Source organism: Alexandromys fortis, unplaced genomic scaffold (genome assembly GCF_014885135.2).
Source record: "Alexandromys fortis isolate MF-2015 unplaced genomic scaffold, M_Fortis_MF-2015_v1.1 scaffold_21, whole genome shotgun sequence".
In the NCBI taxonomy this organism is placed as follows: Eukaryota; Metazoa; Chordata; class Mammalia; order Rodentia; family Cricetidae; genus Alexandromys; species Alexandromys fortis.
The window spans coordinates 1,803,987-1,831,362 of NW_026067905.1; the positions used below are offsets into that span (position 1 = coordinate 1,803,987).

The following is a 27,376-nucleotide window of genomic DNA, read 5'->3' on the forward strand; positions in this document are numbered from 1 at the left end:
CACCCAAGTTCCAGCTGACATAAAAAGCATTGCCTTGTTCAATCCCTTCAGTTTCTTTTTTTTTTAATTTAAATTATTTTTTTATTGAGAAAAGGAAAAAAAAGTTTCCGCCTCCTCCCAGCCTCCCATTTCCCTCCCCCTCCTCCCCCTCCCCTCCCCCCTCCCCTCCCCCTCCCCCCACTCCTCTCCCTCTCCCTCTCCAGTCCAAATTGCAGTCAGGGTTCCCTGCCCTGTGGAAAGTCCAAGGTCCTCCCCCCTCCGTCCATGTCTAGGAAGGTGAACGTCCAAACTGGCTAGGCTCAGAGCAAGGATGTCAGGACCACGAGGGGTGCACCCACCCACTGAGACAGTGGGGCTGATCTATTGGGAACTCACCAAGGCCAGCTGGACTGTGACTGAAAAAGCATGGGATAAAACCGGATTCTCTGATCATGGCGAACAATGAGGGCTGATGAGAAGCCAAGGACAATGGCACGGGGTTTCGATCCTACTTCAGTTTCTTTCAGTACTGGTTTCAAACAGTAGGAATGTCTGTCTGCCTGTCAGTTTTCCTGGCGTCTTACTCTGGCTTTGCCCCTGTAGGTTCTAATGAGCTTCCAGACAAATGTCGCCATCCATACCCAACTATAAGAAGTTCTACCAGTCAATCCTCAGTCACTGATTTTGCCCTTAAAGAACGCAAAATTAGGAACCCATTCAGCTTCAAGTACTGCTCGTAGAAGGACTGGCTTAAAAATTGAACATTACGATTGCAATTCTAATTTCCCCACGCTTTTCAAACAAAGTTGAGATTTTTAGGTTACCAACCTTCTGACGGGTGCAGCTTTCAGGTGGTTTAGTGCCACAGAAAGGATGAGGAGAGCAGCCGGCAGTTTGGAGATGCGCATCGCTTCTCAAGGTCCCTGAGAAGAGAGCGACATTGAACTCAAGCTACTTTCTTCAGTTCCGATCGAAGCCGTATTAAAATTAGAACCATCAAAGAAACTCTAAAGTGCAGTTTACAAGGTCTTCTGTTATTTTTTACTGATGCTCGCCAACTTTGAAATAGTTTCAAAATGTCCAAGTTCCTTTTAAAAACAACATTACGATTTCTTTTATAACGCACTATTCTTTTACCGTCTTTTTAAAGCAATCCCTACAGGTAGCACAAAGATTGCTTTTCTTTCAGTTAATACCATCTTTCCAAGCACAGAATGTTCCTTACCTTTAACGATCAGTGTTGGCAATATCAGAAAATGCCTCGACAGCCAGAAGGTTCAGGAGCCACAGCCCAAGTCTGCATGCACGGCTTGGCAACTGGCAAGCTGTCTTTTATATGCCCCTCGCCTTGCTTAGCTCTGTCACCGGGGAGGCTCTGTCATTAATTTTCATCCTATGGCTGGAAAGTGCTTCATAGGCAGCCAGGGCAGGTGGGCCATCATCACATTAACACTTGGGCAAATATTAGCACAGCACACACTGACTGCCTTTATGGGGTTAATGGTGCATCGGGGAAAGCAGACGTTTGGACTTTCCATTTTTATGAAATGTAAGTGACATTTTCAACTATTAAGTATGATGGTAAGGAAGTGACATTTTTAAAAATGGTTTAAGAAATAGCAATAAAGCATGCTTATATGCAAAGAGAATGCTAGAGAAATGGGGGCATTATAACCACTCTCTCAATACTATGGACGCTCAGAAATAGTTTGTAATACCACTGTAAAAATTATTTTCTAAAAAGCACATACAATGGAAAACTAAATGGACTGTGGGTTTTGAAAAGATTATAGGAAGTTTGGAGAGAACACATGATGTGAGGGGAGTCTGGGAAGAGCTGGAAGGGAGGGAGTGGAGGATGGATTTGATCAAAGCACATTGTAAGCATTCATGAAATTCTCAAGGACAAAAACACTATATCTATATCTATATCTATATCTATATCTATATCTATATCTATATCTATATCTATATCTATATCTATATCTATATCTATCTTAAAAAGACAATAGAAGCCACTTATAAAGAAGTGGGGGTAGTAAAGACATGAAACCAACGATTTCACATCTGAACGTGTGTTTATCAGGAGTTAGAGACTTCTAGTTGTACATTGGTACACAGGGTTTGTTTGTTTATTGTGTGTGAACATGTTTAAGTGTGGTTTTGAGTGCATACATGTGTAGGCCCAAGGACAATTTCAAGAGTCATCCTTAGAAGGACTGAATTGTCTCCTTTGAGACAGTCTCTGTCATTGACCTGGCAATTGCTAGACATTTAGGACAAAGGCACCCTAAAACCCTTCTGTCACCTTCTCACACTCTGGGCTTAGGTGAGCACACCAACATGCCCCACAGTTCCACATGGGTTCTAAATGTGTGCCATAGTGTGAGGCAAGCGCTTCACTGACTGAGTTGTCTCCTCAACCCCTGACCTTTCCTCAAATGGATTTTGTTCTTTATTGCTTTGTGAAAGAAAGGGCACAGGAAAACTCATGGCCTTTTTTTGTTCTGATCATATCTTTATTCCATTTAAACTATTTTACTCTGTTTTGATGTACAGCCCCATGTTGGCCAGTCTGGTACAGAATTTCATGTGTAGGCAAGGATAACCTTGAACTCCTAATCTTGCCTCATCTCCCAGGTGACAGTATTGCAGATGCTATTCATGGCAATTAGCCACGAATCTCTGCTGTAAATGAATCTTTATGTTTGATAGGTAGCCTATTATTTTTATTTAGACTTTTATAGGCATTACATGTCAGCTATGACCACTTTGGCTGCTATACCATCTTAACTACTGGTATATCTGAAAAAAAAAAAAGATTTCCTAATAGAAAGAAAGCATTCCTGATTTTTCAGTGTGACTGTTAACACACTTCATGAAAACCCTTTGGATATTTTCTTTATTCTTGGTCTGTGAAATTTTTTTCTAATATGTTTTGGGCTATACTTTTTTATCAAAAAGTTGAAAAAAATCAACATTTTAAATGTATAAACTTGACCCCTCCTATTCTGGGATTGAACCCCAGGCTCCTTGCACACTAGGCAGCACTCCACGACTCTGTCCCAGTCCCAGCATCTCTTTTGTTCCAGATTCTGAAGTGCATGAGGGGTGGGGAGGTGACTTAGAGGTAAAGTGGATTGAATTTCTGCTTTGGTGGAACTTCAGGTCTAGCTGGTTTAGAAGCATTCAGCAGTAGTAATTGGGGGTGGGGGTGATGGAAAACGTTCTAAAGCCATTTCAGCATAGGGTAGCATGCAGACAAGGGCTGCTGATGTGATGTGGCCATTCCAGATGAAGTCAGCCAAACACGCAAACCAGCAGAGCCCAGTAGTACAATAGAAAAGCTCATTACTGACCAGAACGTGAGCAGCTGTGGGGAAGAACTCTCCCCTATGAACTTTCCATGTCTAAACAGTATCTTTAGGTTTACATGAATATTGAGTAGGGCGAGTGTCCTGTATATACAAGCTAAAATGTAATGAGTTGACTGCATTGTGAGTCTGGTACGGAGTGAGACTGTGTGATTAACCTGGTGCTTTATTACTCTTGTGAAAATTATTTTCTGTGATATTATTTGTGAGAAAAGTTGTAATATTTTATTACAGATCTCCAAAGATCCTTTAGACTTATCTTTTTGGCTTTGAGTGTGTTAAAATTGTGAACAGAGGTGAACCAGTCCTATTAATTAAAAAAAAGAAAACAACAAAAAGACTCTTATTAAAACATGCATCTGCTTTGGAGATACACACAAAATTAAAAAGTTGGAGGAACTATTACATTAGTTAGAGTTTGCTAACTAGGTGATCTTGCTGGTAGCTAGAGTAGAGCTTGGCAGGGAAGGCTGTGGCAGTGGGTCAGGTGGAGGGCATTGTGTCTCAAGGCCCTTGTGATGCTCAGATCCACGAGGGGTTTATGGGATGGTACATAAAACTGTGTTATTATGCTTTTTTCAGTCTTATTGATGTATGAGACCTCCTCAAAGGCAGTACATATAATTTTTTAGTCCCCCAGTCATTTGGTGAATGAGACTTATCTAAATTTTAAAATGCATAAATTCATTTATGGAAGTATCAACTCTCAGTGTTCAGCAGTAATTTTATCAGAGGCAAAGAAATAAGTTTGACCCAAATTATTCCTTTTTATTTTTACTCTTCTTTTGTTTTACTTTCTTTTTTCCTTTTGGTTGTTTTGTGACAGGGTCTTGCCACATATCCAGAATATCCTGTAAGTTACCTACACAGTTTATGCTGGTGTCAAGGTTAGCTTCGATTGTCCACTTGATACAACCTAGTATCAGCTTGGAGGAGAGTCTCCATGAGAAATTGTTTATGTTGGGTTGACCTGTGGGCATGTTTGTGTGCGGACTGTTTTATATTAATTGATGCTGTATGGCCACATCACTGTGGGTAGCACCATTTTTAGGCAGGGTTTCCTGAATTAGTGGAAAGGATCCCTGCCTAGTCAGGTGTTCAGTTGCATTAACCCTGGTGAGCAACAGCACGACAGAGTGCACAGCCAGATCGCCCTCACATCCTAAAGTACATTTTTAATTAGAAAGTACTCAGTGCTCCTTTGAGAGAAGAATTGAAAACCTGCGTCACCTAAAAGTGGTGTTTTGGAGGTGGTTTATTTAAAATTGCAAGTGGTAGACAAACACGGTCATCCAGAGGAAAGGACAGCCGTATCTGCATGATGGTAGGTCCAATGGGATGACAAAGAAAAGGAGTTGGAGTAAGGAAATTACATCCATTTGCTGCATTGTCTAAGACCCTTTCAGCTATTGCAGAGGCAGAATTGAAAAAAGATGCCTTTCCACAAAAGCATAATCATGGCCTGGTTAGAAATAAATCTAAAATTTCATCTAATTACATTAACGAGTACCAGTGAGTCATAATTAACTGTCTTTTGAAAAAAGTTGGGGGAAATGAAGCCTGTGACCATAGCTAATTAGCATCTCCGTTCTTTCTTTGGTTGTGTGAATCAAGACTCTTCCTGTGACACAGCTAATGTGTTGAGAACCGGAGATTAGATGAGCTCAGAATGGCTGCAGTTTGTATTTAACCTACGTCTATCTACGTTATATGGAATGCACATCCATCTACATTACATGGCAGCATCTTTCAGGGTGGCTTGAGCGATGGCTACAGTGATTAAGAGCACCTACTGTTTCCCCAGAGTACTCCAGTCCACTTCCCTGCACCTATGTTGGGAGGCTTGCAATAACTGTCTGTAACTCCAGCCCCAGCAGATTTGTCACCTCGTACCTCTGTGGGATCCTCTACTTACATGTGCCTGCCCTCATACAGATACACCCATATACTCACAATTAAAATAAAGGAAATTAAAATAAACAAAAATCAAACTCTTAAAATAATATCCTCTAGGGAGTTGCTTTAAAATTTTCTTGGTGCACTGAAGATGGTATTGTTGGGTATACTGATATTAATTTTCATGGTGAGCTGAAGATGGTATTGTTGGGTATACTGATATTAATTTGATTCAGTCTCCAAGTTAAAGCTATCTACAAATTTTTTGCAGAAACAGGTGGTTTAAATGTTTCATAGGAATTTTCCATTATTTGATTTTGCATTCACCTTCCTCACTAGCGAAGCACTGCCATTCGTTCTGGTCCTATTTCCCTTATTTTGGGCATATGCTTTGGTCTTTGTTGATTCATTCTCTATTCATAACAATATGTCCTCAACCATGTTGCATAACTGAAATCTCTGTGGCTCTGCCAACTCTAACAAATAACCTTATTGGGAGGCTACAAGGCCACTTGCTTATAGGTTTCCTGAAACCATTGACACGTGGAGGATAGCTTAGGCTATGAAACTCAGGTCATTTCCTTGTGGTGTTTATATTATAATTCATGTTTGTTCATCTGTAAACATGCAGGAACTCCAGTGTAGCTGTACAGAAGTGAGTCTCCACAGTTGTTAGCTCAACAAAGACTCACCTTGACTGTGAGCAGCTTCAGCCCACTGGCTGTAGTCCTGAATAGAATAGAAGGAGGAAGTGAGCTGAGTGCCAATCCTTATCTCATCCCGTTTCTGACTGAGGGTGTGATTGACTGGCTGCCTTGAGCTCCCAATACTATGTCTTTCCCACCACCATTATGGTGGCTCTCACAGGGCTACAAGAGGTCATAAGAAACTACTATGAGCAAGTACACATTAAAGCACACTGAATACTCCCTGCCCATTTCTCATGCTCTTGATTAACTTCTTCGCAATCATCCCTCACCCATATTCTCAGACTAGAAAAATCAGCTGGATTCACCGATTCCTCACCCATTTCTGTTTAACTTCTGTTTTCAGTCTTTAAAATGACCATGGGTTATGTTTTCATTCTACCTGGGAAGACCATTATGCCTTGGTCACTTTGATTTTTCTCTAGGTCACTAGGATTCCATGTGTATATATACTAGAACAAAAGCATGGACACACATGTATGAATACACACATGAATGCATGTGCTTATGCACAAACAGCATATATTCACATAGGCGCATGCAGGCGCACACACACACACTCATCCCTCCACACACACAGAAATTTAAGGATAAAGAAAGGTTTTAGTATAAAGATATTCCTGATGGAGTTACACATAGATACTTGCTATTCATACAGAATGAAATACCAAATTGCAGCTACATTTGAGTCCAAGATTTGGAAATCACATTGATGATGCTGTGCTCCAAATACCACAGCAGGAGATGCTTCTGGAATGCTAAGAAGGTCTCATTAGAGAAACATAAGACAGGTGCATCGAAAAATAAGGTTCAAGGACTTTTTTCTGTTTTACCATGTGCACCATTTTTGTATTTTTTGTTATTTAATTTCTAATGTTTACATGGGTTTCTATTAAATGGTTTAATTATTTTCTACTAATAATAACTATATTGAGTTCTAATATACACAATAACATTTTTACTGATAAATAGCAACCTTTTTAATGTCTTGAATAATTTCTACTCAATTTATGAAAAGGTCAACTGAAGGAAGGAAAATCTTACTATGGTTTCTAGTTTGAGGCAAGGCATCATGGAAGGCCCCTGTTATAACTGGTTACATCGCATTGTATGCAGAGAGTAAAGAGAGATGGATGTCAGCTCACTCTCTTATAATTACCCCATTTAGCACCCTAGACCTTTGAACAGTGCTGCATTTTGGGTTGGTTTTCCCTATGCAGTTAACCCTAGTCATTCACAGACATGCCTAAAAATTTATTTTTTTTGTTGGCAGAGGCTGCTTGTTTGTTCCCAGCTGCCCAGAATCAAAATAACCACACAGAAATCTGTATTAATTACAATACTGTATGGCCAATAGCTTAAGTATATTTTTGGCTAACTCTTATATCTTAAATTAACCCATTTCTATTAATCTATGTATCATCACATAGTAATTGCCAGTAAGCCAATGGCTGTGGCTTACTGGCAAGGTTCTGGTGGGCTCAGGAGAAGTCATCTTCCTCCTGGGGGTGGCTACATGGCTCCTCCCTGACTCTGCCTACTCTCTCTATATATAGGTCTTCCATCCTGGCTATATTCTGCTAAGCCACTGGCTGAAACAGCTTTATTTGTTAACCAATAAAAGCAAAACATAGACAGAAGGACTTCCCACACCATTTCTTAGACTATTCTAGCTCTTTCACAATTCTATACCTGTCAAGGTGACCACCAGTATTAACCATCATAAGTTTACTTGCCAACCTGACACCCAAGCATATAACTTTTAACCCATAATCAGCCACCTGCTGTGTGCTCTCCTCCCCTTCCCCTATACTTTCTCCACCAAACCTCACATTTTCATGTTTCTTTTCCTTCTCACTAGAGATCTGAATGAGAGCAGTAGGCATAGATGTGCTACAGCCTGAACACTGTGCTATCGTGAGATTTCCTCCACCAAATAGATCAGTTTTGGTTTACTGTTAGTAAGTTTCTCAGCCATGAACAGAATCTAGCCAGATATGGTTGAAGGAGAGAATTGACTTCCCAGATACATCATCTAATTTCCATGTATGTGCACAATAGCATGTATTATCCACATTGATATACACACGTGCCTTCTTAAAGTAAAAGTTACAAAGAAAATCTCCTCCATGGAATGGGGTCATTGCTGTGATTTACCTGAACACGTGACCTCACTCCTTTGGAACTGGTTTTATGAAGGTGGAAGAGTTTGGAGGTTCTTCTAGAGAAGGTTGAGAATTCTTTAAACAGAACATACAATATATAATTCTGGTAGGAATCTGAAGACCAAAATCCCAAGAGAATTGCAAAGATTTAAATGTCCTACTCATGGTATTTCAGGGGTTGGAGGGAATCCAGGGCAGAATGATTCATTGATTTTTTATGACAATGAAAATCCTTTGTCCAATGTATTTGTGGAAGTCTAGCAAAAAGAACACAGTTGCCCCTTAGAGAACTTGAGGGAATATACCCCATTCTGTTAGGTTCTTTAAGTAAATGTTTTCCTCTTTACACACACTCCATAACCTATGGGTGTGATTATTGCAGAGAGATCATAGAACTTTAGTAATATTAAAAAGAATATCCTTCACCCATTCCAAGGACAATTGAACTCAAATCCTTCATTCCATATGGCTACAGAAATGGCCAAGACTCCCAACAGTCAGAGCCTACTTGGTTCTTTTCTTATTCACTCTTTTGGGTGTATTTTTTGTAACTAGACCATGATGTGAAGTTCAGCCTCCAACACCAATTGGAATTAGATTCATCATGTTGTACTATGGTCACCCTAATTCTCTGTAGAATCTCACCTCCATAAACTTACCCTGAAATAAGAAATAGGCACTTCTGTTTTCTGCAGCGAGTGATATGCAATGGTGTGCAGTAGTGTCTTGAATAGAAGATAGTACCTGATCAAGGGCTGCCCATTTATATTTCAAAGTCAGTCCTGAAGTAGTCTGAAGTTGGTAAGATGTTGAAATTGAGAAAAAAGAAGTTTCTTAACAATAAAAGAGCAAAATTTTATGGAGATATTTATAAGACTCTAGGCAATAGAGATGACCATTTATTGGTCACCAAATACTATCTATAGGACCTTGTCATGATGGCTGTATGTAGGAGATAATAAGGGTATATGTGGCTAGTTCTCAGAGCAGAATGAAATAATTGCAGGACCAGTGAAAATTAGTGTTTCAGATGTTTAAAGGAGGCACGAGGGAAGCAGCTGCACGAGCCAGGGAGATAAGGATGCAAAGGACGAAAACATCTGGAGATAGTAAGGTGACTCCATGGGTAAAGGCACTTGTCACTAAACTTGAGAACCTCATGTTGGCCTCCAAAACTCACGCAATGGAAAGAAAGGACAGATTTTTAAAATTTGTCCTGTGCCCTCCACAACTATTCCATGGCACACCTGTGTTTGTATTTGTGTACAGAAAACATACACATACCCACACCAATGATAATTAAAATTTAAAACAAATGAAAAAGAGGGGCTACAAACTCAGATGTAGCAGGGCAACAAAGTCTCCCCCTTCTGATCCAGTGGCCCATCTTTCTGCATTGAGGTGACACGGTCCTCTATTATGCAGATAATCAACTGTGTGACTCGTGTCCCATCACCCAGTGGGCATACCCACCTGTCTGTGGAACACTCTTTATATCAAAATCTGAATTTCTTCTTTTCACCTTTATCCCAACTTCACTCTGTATGTTAGTTATCAAAGCTGCTGGGGAAACAGCCTTTGGTTCTCTTTGACCTTTGCCCTTTCTTCTTTATCTAAATTGATCCCCAAAGGTGTTACTTATATTTATCATTAACTTCTAAAATGATTGTATTTAAATTGATGGTTCCACCTAAAGTGGATGATGTATAGATAGTGTATGAAGCTTATTATGATATCTGGCAATATTTACTACAAGCATATGTCTTCTTTCTTACATATGATGTCATTTAATGTACGATACACACTTTCAATTAACATTGTGTGCATGAAAATGACCTGTTAAATCAATTCAAAGATGGCATGCTTGTAACTTGGCATTTATTCTATATGTTAAGTTATTAAAATCAGAAAAAAGTCGCTCATGATCTTTCAAGTTTCACACCTGAAGTCTTAGAATGTTTTTAAGGAATTAATAAATGTTTGCAGTGTTAATTTTCTTTAAAATTTAGGACATAAGAGAATTTTTTGGTATCTTTATTTGCAGATATTTCCCACAGCATGAAATGCCTAGGCATATACAAATTTCCTTACTCATTTCTTTTAAAAAATAAATTTCTGAGCAATAAAATCACATAATGCAGTACTAGATAAAATTTTGAATCAAAAATAACGTCTGGGGTTCAGGAGAATATAATTTATCGAGTCGTTTTTCTTAAACTCAGGAGGTTCTGTCTTACCTTCGGTGCTCCTCTTGATCTAATAGCCCATGAGAAGTGTAAACACAAAGGCACATGGCTACAAATTGAACACTGGAAGTTGTCTAATGATCCGAAGCCTGATGCTGATGGTAAGTTACACATAGACACGCCTATGATGAAACCAAGCCCTGATTATCCCCGATGTTTAATTGGAACCACATGCTGTTTCCTTTGTGAAGGTCAAACCAGTATTTTGTTTTCCATCTCCCACATAGAAATCTGAATCACAGTGCTCTGACAGCCAACACATGCATCCAGTAGGGAATTCTGACCCGTGACTCAATGTATTTGTTGGCTATTCAGTGTCTCTGGGTAGAAATTCAGGATGGCCTTGGACTGTTTCATTAAACTCAAAAATATATAAAGATAAAGAAGGGAACAAATGAGGAAGGAGACTTAACAGATGTGCTGAGTGACATATAATATTTAGATAATAATTAACAAGAATAGCTAAAATTCAACATCAGGCTGGCCCAGACGTGCATAATATTCTTTTTTTGTACTGGATTTTTTTATTATTATTATTATTAAAAATTTCCACCTCCTCCCCTTCTCCCATTTCCCTCCTCATCCCCCCATAATATTCTTGTTAATATTAAAGAGTCAATTTTACGACTGTCTTCAAACTTTTTTCTTGTTGAGGCAGGCTCACTCGGTGTACTTTGGTTAACATGGAGTCCACTATGAACATCAGGCTCACCTTAGACTCATAACCATCCTCCTGCCTCTCCATCTGAAGTGCACTGGAGTTCCAGATGTTTATGTGCTAGGGTCCCATGCACAATCCTCTGGCCAATACTTGGGGCTAATGTGCAGTCCTCTGATCAAGCATCAAGAGCTCTTAAGTGGTAGGTCTCTAGATCCTCCACCATTTTTAACTGGCAAATAATCTCCAATGACACTTATAGAAAACAATATAGAAACTTCCAAAAGAGAATTAAAACAAATTTTATTGTAAACCCATTTAGAAGACTCTTTCTCAGATCTTACACACAGACACATGCACTTGAGAAGGACAGATTGCTGCAGATGGCAAAAATCTCCAGGGGCAAATATTGACTTTACCACTTGTGACCTATATGACCTTAGACAGTTGTTAGACCTCTCTGTACTTTAAGTCCTGTACCCTTAAAGTTGGACAACAGTACCCATGTGACTGGGCTTGATGTGGGTTGAATGCACTGATGTGACAAGTTTCCAGAGTGATGCTTAAAATATGTGAAAACTACATCAGGTGGATGTTCATTATTTATTATCTATGATCTCTTATGATATCCAGCCTTATCCGGATAATGTGTTATCTAAATGAGTTCAGAGCTGTGTCTTCCAGTGTAGCAGCAGTTTTTCAGGAACAAAAGCTCATTTAAACTTTTCTTATGTGCTAGTCACTCAACCAATAAACCACACATCACACATGGAGTCCAAAATATCATGTTGAACAATAAATATGCTGGTGTTTCAGAATGTGGTGGCTTGTCTCTTTTGGCAAGTGGATTTCCTGGCAGTAAGCCTCCAAACAGTTAGTATTCTGTTTGTGGGCACACTGTATTCTATGAAGACCTGGTACTGTGGCTCTTTTTCAATGACACAGAAGGAATGAATCCATACATTCAAGTCAATAAAGAAAAATCAGTTGACTTGATGGTAAACCTTGTGTTTAGTGTGACTCAGAGAGGTGAGTATAGGACGTAAGAGCTGCTGAAATATTCAAGGATCTTTTTCCTGATCCAGTCTGAATAGCACTGAGGACATAATTCTATCGTGCATCATCAGACATCTACCATTAGTTGACTGTTGTTTGCACGCCAATTTTATAATATGCATTAAACATATTTAATTTTGCAGTGAAAATTATGGTTGTCTTTGTCAATGTTCATCTGGTTTCACATTCATTCTCTCCCATGCTCTACCCATTCTGTATCCCAGAGGCTGAAGACTAAGTATCCCTGTTCATAAGACTCTGTTAGGTTATGCTATTGGAAAATATTTGTGTGATATTGGGCTTATGGAGAAGGGAAAAATACCAGGGCTTTTCTAGCTTCTAGTGGTGGCTTTCTGATCTTGAGAACTCTAGCCTGTGCATCTCAGCTCTTTCCCCTTCCAACATGGCCTTTAACCTGCTTTCTAACTCTTTTTGTACCTTTGTGACTGTTTTCTCACATTAAATTCTTTTGGTATCTGTCATGAATTCTATTTTCTCATCCAGGGTTATAGGTTTTTTCCCCACATTGGGCACCATATATTGAGGACTGGCCTTGACAAAACTATTTACCAGGGTAGGGGCATTGGAATTAAAGAAATATAAGTAAAGAATATGAAGACAAAAATAATAAGTAAGAAAACATAAGACAGTATCAGAAGGGTATTTCAGGGATTACTGAAACCCTGAAATCCCTGCACTTATTTTTCCACAGCTTTTATACCCAATGTAAACTGGGGGAGAAGCTAACAAAAGATTTGATTAACATGATACAAAGGTTAACTCACACAGTCAACTCCGAGACACACGATCATTAGCATTCTGTTGTCTAGATAGCAGGTGCCCCAAGTCATTTAGGTCAAGTATGCTGAAGACCTCCCTTCCCTAGATGACCTCAAAGTTACAAAAGAAAGGAGCAGAAGCACACCTGCATATCCTGACCACCTGTCAGGGTGGCACCAAGCAACCTTAACTTCAAAAGAGCTAAGCAACCACCTCCTGGTTTAGAACGTGCAATTAACCCTGTTAGTCTCCAAACTCTCTGACCTTCAGATAAGGCGGAAAGGGGCCTGAATTTTTCCAGCATCCACAACTTTGAGAACGATAGATGCTGTTTTCATTTGTGGTTAGAGAAACTGAGTGGTCTGTCCTAAAGCATGCAGTTTGCAAACAGATCTTCAAACTTGTACTCATTTTAAAGCATAAGCAGCTAAACTATTAAACTGCACCCAGGTGACACAGACATGAGAATGGTTCTCATTAATATTTCTTTCCCCTCTGTCATTGACTGCATCATGGCAATAACTACCAATTGCCAGTTAATGATCTATCTCTCCCATAGCTTCTGAGATCGCTTGAGAGTAAGCGCAAGCTTCATCTTCTTCATCTTCAGCTCCCTAACACCTACAACTATGCTGGGAATTTAGTAAAGCCTTAATAAACATTTGTGGAGTGAATGAATAATATTCACTGCCATTGACAGGGTGACTGTTTAACTCCAGCTCCCTGTGAGGGTGCTGATGGCAGTTATACACTTCATTCTTTCTAACAGTTTTGCATGATAGACATAAATATTCCTGTCCTTCAATATAAACAGGCTAAAATTCCATATAGACAAGTCAGCATATCTGGGATTAAAGTCACAATGTTGTCTCACACCTGACACTCTTCAGATGTCTCCTCCTGTTTTAGATATGAGTGAGAAAATGCAAACATAAATGTATTAGTGGAAAACTCTGCAGTTTTGCTGTATTTTCAGATATGAGGGGTACATGAAAAGAGGTAAACTCTTTTTTTAAATGAGAAGAAAAAGTTCATCTATTTTCTTCCACAAGATTAAGATATCTATTTTTGTTCCTAAACTCTGCCTGTGTAGATTAAAAAGGTGAATAATTGAGACTATATAAAATTAAATGTCCATTGCATTGCTCTCTGAGGAAAACCATATTGGATAGTGAGCAGAATAGGCAAGCTTTTTTCAGCAACTGCAGCAACTGCAGAGAATGCTTCAGTCTAGATTGGGTGCAGTTCTGGATGCAGTGGAGATCAGTGGAGACTTGCAGACAAAGAGGGTGGGAGATGCCATCCCGAGGAAACAGCGTGCCAGATGTTCTAGTGCTAGGTATGACAACCTGACAATTTTTGCTGGCAGTGGTGAGGGGACGGCAATGATGCAGAGGGGTAACAAACATTGAACAACTGGGTATCGAGAAGGAGCACTCTCCGCTGTGGCTTGGCCTGATTCTTGCTTTAGCTAGGAAGTATGGGCTCAACAGGACTGTGCACTAGAGAGCTTAAAGCTTCATGGTGAGACCTAGGTCAAAACAAGAGTCTCCAGTGTGGGAACTGCATCTCCTGCAACCACCTCTTCATTCTCTAGGTCTGCGTGGTACAGGAAATGCCGCTGATGACACAATGATGTCACAGGTGGCTCCTTTAAAGGCAGACCTCAAGTTTTGAATTTCTAATTTTGCTTGCCTCTTAGTCTAGACTTAGAACACATCCAAAGTCACAAACTGGCTAGATTGTGGGTGAAGGGTTTGTCTGTGTTCCAACCTTCTTTTCCGTGGTAAAACCACACGAATGGGTAATGTTCTTGATGCCTGATTAAGTTTTCTCTAGGGCCACACTTTCCAGGAACCTTCAGTGTAGGAAATAAAAGTGTTCAGCATTAACAGGTGGAATTTAGTATTCTCTTCTTTGGTTTCTGACTGGAGAAAGCTGACCAAAGTGAAATGATTTTGCTGGGAACCAAACAAGAAATCACTGTTGATTCTCCATGCCCTTTCTTGGCTTGGTATCGGTTGAAAGCATTTCAGCTGGGCAACACCTAATAGGCTGGCTCTAACAGTTAGAGCCAATTTGAGAATTCCAGAAAAGGTGCTTTTCATTAGATTTTTGCTGCTGTTACCTTTTCTTCCCTCACCAGGGAGAGGATCGTCTCCTAAGGTTTCCTCATGTATGTATTATTTGTTTGACCATGGTAAAGCAAAACCTTTGATTCTTTAATTCAATAGTACAGAGTATGGTGGAATGAACAGTGTGTATGTACTGATAATCACAAACTGTTTGGATACTGAGCATGAGTGAGTGTGTTTATTCACCTTGTACAGAGTTGTATTCCCCTGGGATAGAGATGCCATTAAGGACCATCAGCCCAAGGGTCTCCCCTTACCAGGGTTGCTGCTCAGTGTGTATAGAGTATCAGTACTACAGGGTAGTTAGTGTTTTAGAGATCGGCTTTGTAGCATGCTCACCCACCAACTTAGCAACTCTGACTGTATTCTTGAAATGCCTGAGAGAGCAGACATTCTGTCATACATCTTTCCAATAATATAAACAACGCAAAGTGGTTCAGATTGTGGGCTCTTTTGCTTGAGAACCAGAGTTGTGTGTTCCCGCTCCTCGTTTGGGTGCTAAAGAAGCAGAGTTGTCTGCTTAGTACAAGTGTAACATTCGGTTTTCATGAGCACTGATGAGTGATAGGTATTTGTCTGTGACGCTGTGTGATCTTGGGAACAGAAGCACTGTTTAAACAATGCTGTGCTAACAGAGGCACACTGTTCATGTGACTGCCACTTACTCTGTGCACATTTCTCATTTAGCTTCAAAGTGTTCAGCAGGGGACTGTTACATGATTCAGCATTGGGTTACATAGGTTTTGTTGAATCAATGAAACAGATATTGCTTTGCCTCTTTTCCTCTATGGACATGTTTAAAATGCATCTGAAAGGATATAATGTTTTTCACAGTAATTGTTGGTACAGTCAAGGCCCTTGTTTGTAAAGCTTCTCTGACAGAGCAAAAGCATTTTGAAAGGAATCTTCAAAGCAGTGATAAAAACTATCCGGATCATTACTTAGTGTTCACGGGAAGAGCCATCCAGTGATCTTCTGGATGTTAACTCAGGCTTCTTTTGGCTAGAAAAAGAAGAGTAGATATTGAGAATGGTTATGTTTTAAGCCACTAGGGAAAAGTGAATACGGCTTTCACATGGGAGAAGAGTAAGTCCTCTTAGGAATGGGTGGGGAGATCACCCCGGACTCAGGGATGCACAGGGAGAAAGACAAGAAAGAGAAGACTGACGAAAGATTGTACTGTGGATGAGGAAAAGAGAGGCAGGTGAGGAGAACTGAGAGGTGGATGTTCATCTATATTTGGTGTAGATTTAAATCATGGGAGTCTCCTCTCTACTGGAAATTGATCCCTCCTGCCATTCTTTCCACCACCAGTATCAGCTCCTCTCAGGAAGTTAAGTGGTCTTGCAGTTTCGAGTCTGGGGTTTCATTCCTACGTCTGTTCATAACTGCTTAGACAGTCCCTATAATTTTCATCCATATCCTATGAATTTTCTTTCTTATTTCTTTAATAAGTATGTTGGGCCTCAGCATATATGGTCCCATTCTATCCCAGTGCACCTTAATTTATTTATATTTATTTACTGAAAATTTTATCTTTTCCAGGAGAAGCATATAGGTTCCTAGGAATCTAGGTGTTGACTGAGGTGTCTAATAGAACTTCACTTCTCTATACACAGAATGCTTTTCTTGTTCTTTGTTCCACCTTGGTGCTTCATGCTGTGACCGGCACATATGTGACTTGCACATAGTAGGTGTTCAGTAGTATTCATTTTACTGCAGGGCTGTATATACACTATGGTCATACATAATTACCCTGTTGTGACTGATATTTGGAACTTTTTGGCAAACATTTTAAATTTAATCGTTTATAAACTTAGAGCTATTCTGGATTACTTGGTAAATGGATGTTGTTTAGAGGGTTTTCATAAATTAGAGGGGTGGATACAGCTAAGAAATCATACAAGTATGGTTAAATAGGTTTTCTCGAATAAATGTGAAGTTAAAATATTTTGGTGGTGATGAAAACTACTCTACATTTAAGTAGATTGACAAGGCTAGTACTTTTGAATGGAATACAAGTCACTTTTCTTCATTGCATATAAATACTAATATCTACATATAACTTATACAGGGAGGGACATTTTTGTCCATTCATAACATATAGGTCATACATAACTATGTATAGTTCTTTGTTTACATGTCTGTTCTTTTCCTAAACCCTATATTTTTAAACCTGGAAGTGTTGGATTTGTCCCCAATTGTAGACTTATCTGTCGTTTTTACTTTCTTGACTAAAACTCTGTATCTCCCCAGGTTTCTGTGAATCAACAGTGGCCTAGAAAACTGTTTCTCCTTTTGAGACACAAGGGAAGTCTGGAAGTGTAAAGACCTCAAGAAGGAAGCCTGGCCAAACAGCTTTAGTTGGCTCAGTGAGGCAGAGGTTGTGAACAAACACAGCAGATGTCTTCATGTTCTTAAACGCAGCATTCTTCAAGTGAGTTCAAAGGGTATCACCAGGGTGTAATTTGCTTTGCTAAAGAATCAAAAAGCTTTATTTTAACAACACTGTCATTAGTTTAAGGGCAGAATCTAACACATTCTGAGACTATCTTTAATATCACCAAAGACTAAGTATAGTTATTTGCATTGGCTTTTTCAACAGAAATCAAACAAACCAAATCTTTTCCTATGGCATCATTTTTAAGGTCAGTCAAAATAAAACACTTCCTAGAAAATTTTATAACATTCAGAGTACTGGTTAAATTGTTCCTTTTCAAGTGGTGTGTGTGTGTATTTGTGTATGTGTGTGTGTATGTGTGTGTGAGAGAGAGAAAGAAAGAGAGGGAGACAGAGACAAAGCAATGTATATGTTTGTGTATAAGGTTTACGTGTGTGTGTGCGCGTGCGCGCACGCAAGTGCAGGTGTACATATACAGGTGTGCATATCATAGAGGCCACCAGTAAATACTGAATATCTTCCTCTAGACATTATGAAACTTTAGACTCTTCACTGAACCTGTCCGTTGTTCACTTGGCACACTGCAGGGATCCTGCTGTCTGTGTTCTCCCACAGTTAGGGTTACAGGAAGGTCCAGAGAAGTTCAGCCTTTTACTGCATTGCTACGAATTCAAACTAAGATCTTCAAGCTTAGGAATCAAACACATTACCTGTTGAACCACCTCCACAGCTGTGCTCAACAGTTTCATACCAACTTGACACAGGCTAGGGTCATTTGGGGACAGGGAACCTCAACTGAGAAAATGACCCAAGGAGCTTGACTGATGGTCTAGCTTGTGGTGTGTTTCCTTGATCCATGTGGGAGGGAGGACCCAGCTCGTTGTGAGTGGAACCAGCCTGGCAGATGGTTCTGGGTTGTATAAGAAGGCAGGCAGTATAGGCCATGAGGAGCAAAGTAGGAAGCAATGTTCCTTTATGGCCTCTGCCTCTGCTACTGCATCCAGGTTGCTACTGGGAGTTCTTGCCCCGACTTCCCTGGGTTATGAACTGTGGTACAGAACTGTGAGCAGAAGGACACACTTTCCTCTCTAATTTGCTTTTGATCCTTGTATTTTATCACAGCAATAGAAACCCAGAGTAAGAAGATACCCTATACCCCTGTGGTTTTTCTGTAGTCAGGGTCTGATCTGATGTCATGGCTCCTGATACTGACGAAGGCCTGAGCTGCCACTTGGGGCCATGTTGGTGTCTGAGGGCCACTCTGCTGTGGTGTCCTTGCTGATCAGATTTGCCTGCGCTACTACCTGGGGCTCTGGTGACAACTGAGTCCGGGAAGCTTCCAGGGACCATGTCTGGGCCCCAGGTCCTACCATAGTTGGGGTCTGTGATGTGTGTGGCTCAGGGTACCACCAAAGACCATATGAATGTCTGGAGTCTGGCTGTAATTCGAGAACATGTTGTGTATAAGAACCTTGCTGCTGCTGGGGTCATATTGATCTGGGTGGTCTATGCTGCTACTGGGGCCCTGGTGATGTCCAGGCCTGAGGAGCTGTTGAGAGCATGTCTAGGTCCATGTTCTTGTTGCAGCTGGGGTCTGTGATGATGCTCATGGCCTGTGTTACCACAGGGACTTTTAGGAACCATCCATGTTGAAATCCAAGTGTCCTGCTGAGTCAGCCTGTCCTTTATTGGCCCTGGGATAGCTGGCCCTACTCCTAGCTGGACATTGCAGCAGGAGAGCTTGTCCCATCCCCCCATGAGAAAGCTGCCTCCCCGACTCCACTCCCACACTTGGGAGAGAAGTCCCCACCTAGCCATAGGCATGGGAAAGCTGGCTCCACACCTCACATGAGGTGATTGGTACCAGTGACCTGGACCAACCAGCTCAGCTACCACCCAGACCCACATCCTGGGCCTTGAGTTGGCCTATCCTGAAATCTACCCATCTATGACATGGTGAAGTGTGTGATGGGACTGATCTTGCAGAAAAATAATTGCAGCTTCTCCATGTCTTGGGGTATCAGCAGGATATCTGAGAGAAGATTTAGTCAGGGTCCAGTGATAGTGGTGTGCCAGAGGCCTTGAGCCAGACCAATATCTCATTAAAACGTAATGATCACTGTTCTGAGTGGCAGTGAAGCCACCCTCAGCTCACCATTCATCTCTTTCATCTCTTCAGATGGTGGCTAAGACAGGACAGAGCTGGCAGGCTGACCAGCCATACAAATACCCAGGCCCAGGACCACCCCAACATCCACCCCATACGTGATCTGTTCAGGAATGGGAGGTGTCATTCTTTTGGATTTAGGGTTGCAGGATCTCCAGGACACAGGACAGCAACGGGATGTCCAGGAAGAGTCCCAATGAGGACCTAAGTGTTCCTGCTATGTCAGAGACCAAGGGCCTCAAACCAGATCAATGATTTTTTTCTTTGGATAAATGCCTGCATGACGTAAAAGTGTGTGACTCACTGTGTCACACTGTAGCTTTCATGATGAGATTTATCCCTTCTTTCTTTTTTCTCCTCTTTTTCTATTATATTTCATTCTATGGTGGGGAGGGATATGGATGGAACCAGTAGGCATGATATAAAAAACACAAAGAATAAATATAAGAGACAAAACCAAAAAAAATGAACATTTTGTGGGGGAGGCTTATTGGACAAAAGAGTATACTGCACAATACACCACGGCTCCTTATGCCACTAGCGTGAATGCAGAGGTATTGGAAGGATTGAGGAACAATGTATTTTTTTTAAATTAGTTTTTTTGGGGCATGGTTCAGGTTCATTTGGGGACAAAGAATCAGTAAAGAATTAACTTTAAAAATATTTTCTAAGAAGATACACCCCAGTCCTAAGAGAGTTTTTATTGATGATTTGTTGTGAAGTGAGTACTTTATTAAACAATATCTGTTTGCTCTCTTGCAAAGCCAGCAATAAGGCGTTTAAAGCATAGGCATCTGGCAACCATCAGAAGAACACCATGGCAGAACCTGAGAAAAGAGTTGTAACTCATGGGGTGAGATGCTTTTCCAAGATCAAGGTATGGATTGTATTCATGTGTGTATGAATGAGAGACTTTTAAAAAAAGCTTTAATAGTCCTTGTGACATTGTTACATTGCTCAGTTTTCCAACAGAAAAGCCATTTTACCTAATTTGTTATTTTCTAGCCTTAAAGAAGTTGGTTTTATAATTAGGGCTGTCTGACCAGGATAATTTGTCCAGGAAACTTCATAAGAATGATTTAGGGCGATGGTTCTCTATTTGTGTGTCACTGTGACTTTAGGGGTCCTCTTTCACAGGAGTCTCATATCAGATATTCTGCCTATCAGATATCTACCTTATGATTCATCACAGTAGGAAAATTACAGTTACAAAATAGCAATTAAAAATAATTTTATGGTTGGGGATCAACAGAACATGATGTACTGTGTTAAAGTGCACAGCAATAGGAAAATTGAGAAACACTGATTTAGAATGCCTTAATGGAGCATGGGGTTTAAAATATTTTAGGTGTGAATGGAATTATACTGTGTGGAATTTAGTCTGAGGTCAGAGGTCAGTTCAGTGGGAGCCCTCAGGAGTTTCCAACAGAAGGTCAGGGGTCACAGCTAAGAAACAGGTCTCCAGCAGAGGTTCTGTGTTTATTAATAAGCAAAGATGAGCTCATGATCTAGTCAGATGAATATAGTCTATGAGTTTTGACAATATTACAATCATTTTGTAAGAGAAAATATCCATTCAGTTTACTATTTGGTTTTCAGTAGTTTTGAGATAGCTGTCCTCACAGTTCCAAGGGCATCTTTGTATAATCACCAAATGTGAACGTGCATTAACCCAGGGACTCTGAGCACTGCTCTAGTCTCTGCAGGGCCCCTCTCAGCCTCCTCTCTAAGCTACTGCCTCCTAAATCATCCTATCACAAGCTCATTTACATTAGTCACATGTAGTGGACTCCATACATTAGTGTAAAAGAGAGGAGACCTCAGACTCAGCCCTGGAAAGTGTTTTTACCTGCAGTGATGCGTGAATTATTGAAACCCAGCCTGCTCAAGTTATCCTCCAATTCTCATATTCTGAGGAGCCCAAGACCCTTGGTCCTACTCTTTTCCAGATGCTTACTAGATGTGTCATTTTGGACAATTTGTGCAACATGTTTGTGCCAGACTCAAAGACTTGTATTTTGAGATCTGTATTTTGTTTACAGGCATCTTAAGTTCACAAGTAAGATACCACCTTTGCAGGGCAAGTTCCGGACTTTAGGAAATTAGCCTAGAGAGACCTGCAGGCTCAGGCTTTAGAAACAATTAGCATTTCCTTTATTAGTCAACAATCACAGACCCTCAGTATTTCCTTATCAGCTAGGGATATCTCACCCTCCTGACCTGACACCCTCCCCTACTCCTTGCCCATTTGCTATATACAGCTTCTGAGAATTAATAAAACATGTCTTGATCAGAAATCCTGTCTTGCTGTCATTTCTTGTGCCTCTTGTCCCCTCCCTTCCTCTTCCTCCTCTAGATTTATCAGGGACCCCTATTCAAATCCCACCGGCTGGGATACGTTTCTACTTTAGCTTAGTCCATCTACACTTTAAGTCCTATGTTTTAAGATTTAAAAAAAAGCATTCTGAGACCTGTATGTGTGTGTATATCCCTCTCTGTGTGCATCTATGTCTTTCTATGTGTGTGAGTGCCCATCCTTCAGTGCCATCCTATACGAGTGGCATGAGAAATTAGACCCAGATGCTCAACACACCAGGCAATTCCTCTGTCCCTGATCCCTACCACTTTCTCCAATTTAACATATTTCAGTTACTCTAAATTTATGTTTTATTTTATGTATATGGATATTTTTCCCCCATATAAGTTGGTGTTCCACTTGTGTGTCTGGTGTCCTTGGAGGCCAGAAGAAGGTGTTGGCTCTCCTGGAACTGGAGTTGTAGGTGGTTTTGAAACACAGTGTATAGGTGCTAGGAATGGAACACAGGTCCGTAACAAGAGCAGAAAGTGATCTCAACTGCTGAGCCCCATCTCCAGCATAGTTTAGGAAAATGATGACTATTGTGATTATTAGTTACCAATATAATTAGCAAATGTAGAGAAATATCATCAGATACCATATACTCTCTACTTCTCAAAGTTCATCTTTGGTTACTGACTTTGTTAAAGTTTCTATTGCTGTGAGGACATACCGTGACCACTGCAACTCATAAAGCAAAACACCTAGCTGAGGCTGGCTTACAGGTTCAGAGGTTTATCCCATTATCAGCATGGTGGAAAGCATTGGTGCCCAATGAAGATATGATTCTAGAGAAGGATCCGAGAGTTCTACATTCAGATTTGCAGGCAACAGGAAGAGAGCGACACTGGGCCCAGCTAGAGCTTCTGAAACTTCAAAGCTCACCCTCATTAACACACTTTCTCCAATAAGACCACAGCTACCAATAGTGCCACTACTTGGTGGCTAGGCATTTAAACCCATGAGCTTATGGGGCCATTCCTGATCAAGCTATCACAGTTACTTTGGAGTTTAACAACAGTAGACACTGGTGTGCAGTTTAAATGTTAAAACCATGAATTTACAAGTCAAAATTTAGAGGTGACTGTTGAAAAAGAATTAGAGTTCTCTGACCTTAGAACTGTCTATAATGTTAGGGTGGTCAAATGGTCTACAGTGCCAGACTGAAGCTCCTGCTTCTTAAGTTTGAAAAACAATCATTAAGGAAAGTGTCCTTTGACAGGGAATATGATGGCCTTAATGACCTTCAGTCATGCATACACTAATGACCTTACCAGGCACCAATGATTAGTTCTTACCCAGTGTCTACATAGGTGGCTCTGGTTAAGGTACATGGAGCAAAAAAAAAAAAAAAAAAAAAAAAAAGAAAAAAGAAACCAAAACTCATAAATCTTGCAATGGGACTGCAAAGAATAAGGGTGTTGATGAAGAAGAGAGGGGGAGAATTGCCTCTCACTTTTTCTTAAATGTTTTCTCCCTAGATGTTCCTGTTGGCATTGACATGGGCATTTGTATCCAAATCGCTATCAGGAACTTACATGAATTCCATGCTCACACAAATAGAGAGACAGTTCGATATCCCCACATCTATAGTTGGATTTATCAATGGGAGCTTTGAGATTGGTGAGTTATTTTTACATTTACTTATTACTATATATTGACATTCTCTATTTCCTACATTAGCTATTTGATATGACTGAGCTACATGCTTCCTGGTGTGACTGAATAGCCTGATCACTTGTGAAGATGAGGATGCTTCCCTGTGCTTGAGTTGTGCCAGACACACTTAGTAAGAAGAATGAATGAGTTTTAGTCCCTATTTTGGGTGATGAACTGGAATGTGAAAGTACAGAGAGAAGGAGGGAAAGATGCCTTCTATAAGCAAAGTTCCCTGGAAGTCTTGGTGCCTCTCATCTCTAGTTTAATCATAATTTTTACTTTATTCAATATGACATTGAAAACAACAAAGAAAACTGGGATGGTGAAGTAGTTAACTCACAGATGTCTGTCTCCCAGGATCAAACTCCTTAGTGCTTGCTCTACCATCTGTATTGTAGGCCTCACAGTGCAGTCAGGATGGTTGCCTTTACACAGACATTACACAGATTCTAGTATAATGTCTTAGATGTAGCAAGTGCTGCCCATTGGTAATCCAAGGTCTATGGGACACACTGCACTTGGGAAGCCAGTCTCTTGAAGGTGTAAAGGTTTTCCACATGGAGAAATGGACAGGTAAATGTGAAAGAGAGATTTGTGCAGAAGGTGAAGCATCACATAGCTTGTGCTGGGATGAAGTCAGCCTAGTGTTGTAGGAAGGAGGAAGAATGCTTTTCCTTTCAAACATTAGAGATTTCAGGCAAGATCCAGTGCACTGAGGGAAGTACAGCCATAGACCAGAAAGATGCACAGAGAGTTCAAATACTGGGTATCTTGGGACATTACCTTCTGCAAGATGGCCTCACTGAAAGGGACTTTGGAAACAGAGAGAGGCTGTCATAAGGGTAAAAAGGATATAAAGATAGGACACACTCCCATTCAAAACCAAGCAACACCTCACCTACATGGATAGCAGATTAGAGAGAAATAGAATTGGAAGAAAATAAAATCTTCAAATATCTTTCAAATATTTAAGATCAATTAGTGATCTGCCAAGTCATCAAAGAAGTGTGAGTTTTCTAGTCTTTCCTTGATAGTGTGAGCAAGAAAATTGCTCATCAAACAAAAAATAAGTAGTTTGTAGAGAGCTCACTTATGTATTTGCTTCTTTTCAACTCCCCCTTTTCTGTGAATAATGCCAAATGCTGTAGGAAGTCTTACAGCTAGTGGTTACCTGCCCACTGGGGCGTGACCTCTTATACTATATGTATGTCTGGCCTCTTTTCAGGCTTCTCTGTTCCCTGTTATAGATTTCGGATTCTGATATCTGATCAAGCAGAGGATTCTGATTTGTGAGTTTACCCCTAAATAAATAACCATCTATTTCTCAATTCTGAGCTAGTGTGGGATTTCTTTTAAGCATCCTTCTTTAGCCAAAGATTTAGCCCAGGGCTTCCCACACATCAGGCAACCATTCTCATTCTATCCTCATTCTTGATTTACTTTTTATTTTATTTTTTGAAGAAATTCTTGGTAAGTTGTCCCGACTGGTCTTGAACTCACTCTGTAGCCCAGGTGACTTTGATCTTGTCTTCCTCTCTTAGCCATCCACTAACCCGTGACTGTAGATGGCAGATGCCACCAGTCACACCTGTTCTTTTATTTTTTAAGCACGTTTATCAAAGACCTCTCTGTCAGAATGGGGCTTCACACTGAGTTTCTTTAAACCTAAACTTTTTCCTAAACCAAGGAGTTGAATTTTGGGGTTGACTTTTTGACTTCAGCAATCTAGGCCTAAGACCCAGTTGGATGCTTAGGACTCTGACCTTTTCTCTAATGGGGTCTAAGTAAAGATGTGACAATAGAAGCAGACATCCAACTTGGCCATGTTGAGCAATAAAGGGGTTTTTGAATAGTAAGTTAAAAAACATGAATCCATTTGACCCTGCCAAGAGCAGGCATGAGAGCAGAAGTCGGAGGTGATGTGCAGGTTGACAGCTGATTTTGTGTCCATTCCCAAGGGCTAGATAATCCTGAACAGAGCCCTGAATATTCTCCACAATGGAGGAGAACCTTCCCTTAGGTCATGATATGTATATCTATATCTAGATATATATTAAAACTATACACAAATTATATATAATTATATATTAAAACAACACACAAACCTCCTAAGCACCCATTCCTGTATTCTTTTTTATTTTTTCCCTTTTATTTTTTTTTAAAAGAAAACAGACTATCTTTTTTCATTATGCATACCAATCCAAGTTCACATTCCCTCCCCTCCTCCCACTCTCCATATACACGCCCCCCACCATCTACTTCTCAGAGAGGGTCAGGCACATTGCTTCGGGGAATACCCAAGGCCTTCCCTATTATATCTAGGCTGAGCAAGAATAGTTTCCCAAAAAGCCAGTACAAACAGTAGGAATAAATACTGGTGCCACTGCTAGTGGCCTCTCAGTCTGCCTCAGCCATGGAACTGTCAGCCACATTCAGAGGGATTAGTCTGTTCCTACGCTTGTTCTTCCCAGCTCTGGCTGTGCTCCCATTAGCTCAGATAGACTGTTCCAGTAAGTATCCCCATCATGGTCTTGACCTCTTTGCTCATAATCTCGTTTCTTCCACTCTTCATCTGGACTTTGGGAACTCAGTCAAGTGCTCTGATACCAGGTCTCTGCCTTTGTTTCCATTAGTTGCTGGATGAAGGTTCTATGGTGATATTTAACATGTTCATCAGTCTGACTACAGGGCAAGGCCAGTTGGGGCACCCTCTCCTCTATTGTTTAGGGTCTTAGCTGGGGTCATTCTTGTGGCTTCCTGGAAATTTCTCTAGAGCCAGGTTTCTTGCTAGCCCCATAATGGCTCCCTCAATCACAATATCTCTTTCTTTTCTCTCATCTCTGTCCTTACTCCATCTCAACTATCCCATTCCCTCAAGTCCTCACCTTCTTTCCTTCTCTTCCTCTCCCACCCTCTCTTCTCTTCCTACCCTATGATCCCAATTTTGTTAGGCAATCTTGTCTGTTTTGACTTTCCAGGTGGATCTATATATGTCTTTCTTAGGGTTCACCTTGTTACTTAGCTTCTCTAGGATCATAAATGATAGGGTCAATATTCTTTGTTAATAGCTAGTGTCTACTTATGAGTGAGTACATATCATATTCATCTTTTTAGGTCTGGGATACCTCATTCAGTATGGTGTTTTCTAGTTCTATTGCATGGAAATTTAAAGATGTCAATGTTTTTTACCACTGAGTAGGACTCTAATGTGTAAATGTGCCACATTTTCTTTATTCATTCTTTGGCAGAGGGGCATCAAGGTTGTTTCCAGGTTCCTGCTATTATAAATATGCTACTATGAACATAGTTGAACAAATGCCTTTGTAGTATGATTGAGCATCTCTTGGATTTATGCTCAAGAGTGGTATTGTTGGATCTTGATGTAGGTTGATTTCTAATTTTCTGAGAAACCACTATACTGATTTCTAGAGTGATTGTAGAAGTTTGCATTCCCATCAGCAATGGATGAGTGTTCCCTGCCACAGACTGACTTTCTTGGAGATAGAAGACCAAGGGAGAACAGGGGTGAATCCTTAGGAGAACCCAGGATTTGGCGAATGACAGACAGACACACCTCTAATGAGATTTGAATCTGCTGCAATTTTACTAAAATTCAAGCATCACTTTTATGAGATTACAGAAGGAAGTTGGCAGACACAAAAGCTTACATAAAGAAAATGATTACAGGCAATTGATTATTCTCAGCAAGTCTTGTGGTCAGGGCCAGGTGGGCAGAGTTTTTCTTTGAAATTCGTCTCACACCACTAACCAACTGCACTTTCTCATGGCTCTAAATC

General features: G+C 40.4%; 2 protein-coding genes across 8 annotated transcripts in view; one reads left to right on the forward strand and one right to left on the reverse strand.

Moving 5' to 3' along the window:
- LOC126497316 (solute carrier organic anion transporter family member 1A5-like) overlaps window positions 1-27,376 on the forward strand; it is a 98,923-nt gene that overhangs the window by 18,461 nt on the left and 53,086 nt on the right. For 2 of the 4 annotated variants that reach the window (XM_050135279.1, XM_050135282.1), the window contains exons 2-4: window positions 17,253-17,433; window positions 20,329-20,441; window positions 23,402-23,543. In XM_050135279.1, the coding sequence (XP_049991236.1) occupies window positions 20,382-20,441; window positions 23,402-23,543 (202 nt within the window). In that variant the 5' untranslated portion in view covers window positions 17,253-17,433; window positions 20,329-20,381. Of the gene's footprint in view, window positions 1-10,343; window positions 10,469-17,252; window positions 17,434-20,328; window positions 20,442-23,401; window positions 23,544-27,376 lie in introns of all 4 variants that reach the window. The other 2 variants (XM_050135281.1, XM_050135280.1) reach the window with 2 other exon arrangements.
- The window catches only part of Iapp (islet amyloid polypeptide), a 44,857-nt gene that overhangs the window by 5,665 nt on the left and 11,816 nt on the right, over window positions 1-27,376 (reverse strand). For 2 of the 4 annotated variants that reach the window (XM_050135304.1, XM_050135302.1), the window contains exons 2-3: window positions 5,942-5,978; window positions 808-902 (exon numbers count right to left, since the gene is read on the reverse strand). In XM_050135304.1, coding sequence (XP_049991261.1) covers window positions 808-887 — 80 coding nt within the window. In that variant the 5' untranslated portion in view covers window positions 888-902; window positions 5,942-5,978. The remainder of the gene's footprint in view (window positions 1-807; window positions 903-5,941; window positions 5,979-27,376) is intronic. The other 2 variants (XM_050135303.1, XM_050135301.1) reach the window with 1 other exon arrangement.